Source organism: Copadichromis virginalis, linkage group LG1, assembly GCF_057382275.1.
Source record: "Copadichromis virginalis isolate Kocher_CV1m ecotype Utaka linkage group LG1, C_Virginalis_male_GT1.1, whole genome shotgun sequence".
Lineage (NCBI taxonomy): Eukaryota > Metazoa > Chordata > Actinopteri > Cichliformes > Cichlidae > Copadichromis > Copadichromis virginalis.
The window spans coordinates 41,321,141-41,327,140 of NC_140618.1; the positions used below are offsets into that span (position 1 = coordinate 41,321,141).

At 41.7% G+C, this 6,000-nt stretch overlaps 1 protein-coding gene across 2 annotated transcripts in view; it reads right to left on the minus strand.

The window, feature by feature from the left end:
* The window catches only part of abhd17c (abhydrolase domain containing 17C, depalmitoylase), a 33,330-nt gene extending 27,698 nt beyond the window's left edge, over nucleotides 1-5,632 (minus strand). Inside the window, exons 1-2 of one of the 2 annotated variants that reach the window (XM_085463393.1) lie at nucleotides 4,946-5,632; nucleotides 4,774-4,855 (exon numbers count right to left, since the gene is read on the minus strand). In XM_085463393.1, coding sequence (XP_085319519.1) covers nucleotides 4,774-4,855; nucleotides 4,946-5,258 — 395 coding nt within the window. In that variant the 5' untranslated portion in view covers nucleotides 5,259-5,632. Of the gene's footprint in view, nucleotides 1-4,773 lie in introns of both variants that reach the window. The other variant, XM_085463385.1, reaches the window with a different exon arrangement.
* Between the last annotated feature and the right edge of the window lie 368 nt (nucleotides 5,633-6,000).

Here is a 6,000-nt window from a genome sequence, read left to right on the forward strand (position 1 = left end):
GCGCCCACAGAAACGCAAAGCAGGAGATGAAGCGTCGCTGAATATGTTTCCAAACCAACTTCATTCTAAGACAAAGACTAGAAAATATGGTGAAGCAAATCTGCCCTTTGGCTTCACCTGCACAGGTGCTGAGGTAGGTCTCCCTGCAGGGTTGGTTTTCCCTGCATCAGGAGCAGCGCTGGGCTGTTTACATCACAGACAAACAGGATCCAACAGCTGTTTATGTTTTTGAACCCATTTTGCACAGAGAGGCATTTTTTGAAATATGTATTGATAACAATGTTGAACATTATTACACAGGAAAAAACAACTACATGTAAAATAATGACACCGTGACGCCTCTGCCTTTGTAAACAGAGGGACAGTAACTGCGTGTAAAACCTGCAGACAGTCAGATTAACAGTATTTCGTCTCTATCATTCTGCAATTCATCTCATGTAAACAATAACGTGGCCACAGCGTGACGTGAAAAAGGCGCATACCTTTGACACCCGTGTAGGTGCGGATGCAGCGTAAACGAGTTAGTAGTTTATTTTACTACCTGTAATTTATTGCTGTTTACTTGTATTTGCTTAATTGTTTACTAAATGTTTGAGGTGTGAAATAAACAGCAATGGAGCAAAATATGGGCGCGTGTGGTTGGAGGATGTGTTTGTGCGCGTGCATGCGCGAGAAGGGGGGGCGAACATTTTTCTTGTAAAACAAAGGGGGGGCCCAGCAAAATAAGTTTGGGAACCACTGCTCTAAAACATAAAGTCATCTTGGAGGCAAAGTCTCTGGTCAGTTATGAGGAAAACGTTTGAGCTACCAGCTCGGTCTGCATGAGTCTGCAGACCAAGAGAAAGCAGCAGCAGCATCACTGGGCGAACGTCTTCCAACACAGCATAGCGACCAGCATCGCTTAAAATAAGAAGGATGTTGACCCTCCAGAGAGTGGTGGATCGTCAAGTTGCTTAACCAGCAGTGAGCTGGATAAGCAAAGCTGGACCGAATAAGTCGGGATGGTGGTGCATGAAGAGCTCTACATAAAAATGACCGCCCCTGACATTTATTAACACACAAAATGAGCAAGAATGAACAAAGTTGCTTCAAAGTGTCAGCTTATTTCAAATTGAACTCAAGAAATTTTACCAAACACACAAAAAAGTTTTTGAAGCATCAAATAAATGAGCATGGTGGCCACATTTCTGTGATAACGCGCATGTCCATGAATCCTGAATAATTCAAAACGTTATGTATGAAGGCACAGTAAACAAAGTCCACATCACACTGAACAAGATTTCAATAAAATTCAGCTTGGATCCTTTTGAATGTCAGTGATTTTTAAATGCATCTGCTTCTAAAGTAGGGCACAGAGGCTCTTTGCGATTTCCCTTCTGTATGTATCATGTTGGGCATTAAAATTAGGGGCGGGTTTTGATTATCGATTTATCGATTAAAATCAATTCTGGCTTGGATAACTTGATATCGATTCTTTAAAATCCTGAATCTATTTTTAAATATAAATTTATTTTTCCCGAAACGCCAGAATCTCAAAATTTCAACAACCACCAAACAGCTAAAACAGTAAATGAGAGCAGGAACACGGATTCTGCTCAAAGACGTAAACACAAAGCGCCGACCCGCCGACGGATCAGAATCAGTGAGATGTTTGTTTTCTCACCGACGGCACAGACACGCTCGGGGCTGAAAGCCGACAGCTCGCTGATTCTGATGTTTCGGCGGGTCGGCGCTTTGTGTTTACGTCCTTTTTGCCTTAGATTCTGAAGCTGCAGGTTTGATCTCTCTCCAAACAATATTGACTGAACCAGATGCAAAAGAAGATCCAAACTTCGCTTCACATAAACATCGTCATGAACTCACTCTGACTTTTGCTGTTTTGCTTCCACCACACTTCATGCACAGCTCTCTCTCTCTCTCTCTCTCTCTCTCTCTTCAAGAACAGTTTCCCGTCTAAAAATCTGTTTTCTGCATTATTCGCTTGCTTGTTACGCACAAGTCTACTGCTGTTTACAGCGCTGTCGGACGCTGTTTGTTTCCCTTCTACTTACTTCCAAAAAGAAAGCCTCATTTCTGCTGTTCAATACTGAACAAATTGTAACTTTTTAAAATTATGCAAAATTGCAAAAGGCTGTGTCTCAAATAAAACCTCTAATTTTGCTCTGCTTCACGTCAGCAGCATCAGGTAATGTTCATATGTTGATTAATGGTTTTCTTTCGTTTTTGATCTACTGCAGAATATTTTTAAGGTCATCTGCTATAAAATTCCAGGCCAGGAAAGTCACCTTCACGTTTTTCTGTGTTTTATCTTCAGTGACTTCGACACAAAGGCCTCTGCTGTGATGCTCACACCTTTGATAAAGTCTCACAAGTGTCAGTTTTCTTTTTGTAGAAATAAAAATATGGAAATGTACTGATACGTGATCAGGCAAAATTTACCCGATTCAAATCGAATCGAATCGTGGATCAAATCGATTCGGGACCTTGTGAATCGAAATCGAATCGATTCTAGAAATCAGTGACAATAATCAGCCCTAATTAAAATTATCCATGAAAGAAAACCTGTGCAGGTAACATACTGTACTGTATTTATAGAAACCATGATAAGCAGGAAACCAGAGGCAGATGAGCAGAAAACAGGTGAGTCACATTTCCAATGGTTCCACCTGCCAAACCTTTCTTTAGCCCTGAGCATGTACTGGGGGCAGGAAGCTTTATTAGCACCTACACAGCATAGGAAATGCAGTTTTTAACAGCCACTGGCAAAGATTAATTTTGTGCCATGTAATCTTCCAGCAACTTCTCTGTTTCACTTTAGCCGCATTTTATGAGCTCAAATTGTTGTCATAAATATTTTGTACTTGTAAATCAGACTGTGTAGTTGTTAGTTTTGTACCCATGTAAACCAAAATATCTGAAAATTTTATGTTTGTGCATCTATAGATGAGAATTTGTGTGTGTGAGAAAAATATTTAGACAAGTTACAAATTTGTTTTTGTTCAGGTCCGGTTACAGATGCAAAGCAAAAAACTACGTGTAAAACTGCGCTCAAGTCGAATTTCCCAGAGGAACCCACCCGAGGGATTAATAAAGTTCTATCTTATCTTATCTTATCTTAAGTTCCCTGGCTGTGTGTGAGCTTCAAATTGCAAGTATGATTTTTGACCTGAATTTTCTTCTTTTCACAAATTTAACTGGAGAACAGATGGGTTGGGCTGTCAGAGGGGGCTTTACTGAGCTTCAGGTCCTGGAAGGGCAATACAGTTTGAAGCTGGAGGATCTCTATATAAACATCCCACAAGGCTCATATAAGCTAGGTCCCTTAACTTTCAGTAGCTGTTGAAAGGATAAAGTTGTGGTAAACCAATGGTCAGTGTCAGGGAGTTTTTAATGTTTTATTTGATTATGCTTCAAATGTTATGTTATACTTATGTTCACATATTTCACCAGACACAGTTTTCTGTTGAAACAGGAAGCTGACCCTGTGACCCTGTGACATTTACCGCAAGAGACCTGTACAGAAATACACATCCGCAGAAGTTGACTTGCATTATGTTATTCTTAGAAATTGACTTGTAGCACATACACTTTGTGACACACACACACACACAGCTTACACACAGACAGCATCAGGACCTGCGTAACAGGAAATGTGATTATATTTGCATATTGACGATGTAACCTATAAAAATAAACAAATACTGCAGTACGGTGTGACTCTCTGTCTGAGTTTCACGTTATCAGTATCAAGTGTCTCAGTGTTGTTTATTCACCTGACCGTTTGTTAACTGTAAATCTCTGACAGTCAGAATTACCATTATTACTTTCACATAAAGTCAGGGCTGACCCGGGACCATTGCTGTCAGTCACACTGCACAGGATAAAGGCCCTTTCACATCAGACGTGGCATTCGCTGCGCTCACAGCTAACTAAGAGCAAAGAATCCACAATGTGTGTTGTGCTGGCTGCTGCGCTAGCTTTTATGTTGTTTTCTTGTGGCTGCTCTACGTGTACTAGATGCACCTGCCCCTCGTCGTTTCAAAACGTATCTCTGATTTTATATCCTCTATGACAGTGTGTGTTGTATTATGTTCACGTTTTTAAGTAAAAACATGAATCACTCGATCATAACTAAGAAAGCTTTGTAACTATCCCGACTAGCGAAGAGTGTGTCATTTCCACAAAAGTGCTTTCCTCCCCGAAGTCCACAGAGCCGTTGAAAAGACTGTGGAGGTCCCTGCACGTACACCTGTGACAAAAAGTTCACCGAACTCAGACACGCACAGAATGTTTTCCTTTGTGGTGATGAAGGAAAACGCTGGCACCTTTGCCCTTCCAGGACCTGAACCTCAGTAAAGAGTCCCTCCCACCGCCAAACCCATTTGTTCTCTGATTGGATAGCTAAATTTGTGATTGACATGACACTGACCAGTCAGCTGAAAGGAAGAAAAATCGGGTCAAAATTTATACTGCAAGTTGAAAGTTACACACAGCAAAAAAAAGTAGCTTGTGTAAATATTTTTACAAACAAATCTTTTTCTTAACACACACAAAAAATTCTCATCTGTGGATCTGTGGATAACATGCACATAACATTTTCAGACATTTTGGTTTACAAGGTTACAAAACTCAGTTCACAGCTATGCAGTCTGATTTACAAGTACAAAATATTTATGACCACAATTTGAGCCCAAAGCATTTGTGTAGTGGGCGTTATCTCAGCACACACTTGTAGGCATTGTCTGATCCACAACACCCATGTGTTATACTCACTTGTTCCTCAGCATCTGCCAGGCCGCCTCGATGTCCGCATACAGGTTCTTCTCTGAAGGCTTGCCGGTGCTGACTCCGTAGCCTGAATAGTCGTAGGAGAACACGTTGCAGTTTATCCTGGAGCCCAGGCCGATGTAAAAACTGCACATCTGCCCCAGGTCCACAGCGTTACCGTGGGAAAACAGCAGCGTGTAGCGACTGTTCGGAGCGCAACGCACAAACATGCATGCTACCCGGTTACCCCGGCTGCTTCTAGTGGTGAACACTTCCACTGCATCGAGCTCTCGCTGGGAGTATTGCCAGTCTGCCCGTTCGGTTAAATGTAAGCTAGTCACCCCGTTAGCGTCGGTGTGCATGGAATACGTGGGCTCCGGTGGAAGGAAAGCTAGTTTGGCCGCGATGCGACTCGGACAGGGTGGACAGCAGAACAGCCAGCACAGCTCGCCGATAGAAAACCCATTCATCCTGGGGCCTTGTTCTGGCATTTAGGCCCGGGGTTACCTGATTTACTAACTTCGGCTAAAACAAAACACGCGGTTCGGATCTGTTTCGAGATCCGGTGTACCATTAACAGACCGCAGCAGGGCTGGAAGACAAGCTGAGCGACGTCTCGGCTTTGCAGCTACTCGCTAGCCGGCATACAGGTGGCTCACAGCAAAACTCGCAGAAATTGCGACGCAACATTTACGTTTATATTACTTTACACCACTAAACTGTGCCACTACTGGTCTCAAAAGCACAGTTCTACCCTTTGAAAACATCACTTGCTGTAGCTTTGTTGCTAATATATTGTAATAAAGAAAGCAGCCATCTCTCTTGAATGGTGACAAGCCGGTTTTCCGGTACAACCGGATATCCTGCCGTAACAAAGACAAAAAGCCGTAAGATATTTTAAGGGAAAAAAACAAACATTTTCTTTATTGAAAAAAAAATCCACACACACACATCCAAAAATCTTCATTTGTTTATATTTTGCGCTTTAAGGAAAAACAGTCTGTTCAATTCCAAAGATCTATTTTCTAAACTTGGGCTGATCCACACTGTAATGTTCGGGATCTGTGGAGGTGACCGATAAAGTTGTGTTTTTCTGTCCATCACTAAAATCACTGTTGTTACCTTTTATATTTTGCTTTACTATTATAGGATATATACCTGTTTGATTGTTCTTGTGATTTGGCGCTATATAAAGTTAACTGAATTAAATGTCTTCAAAATAGATGCATATAG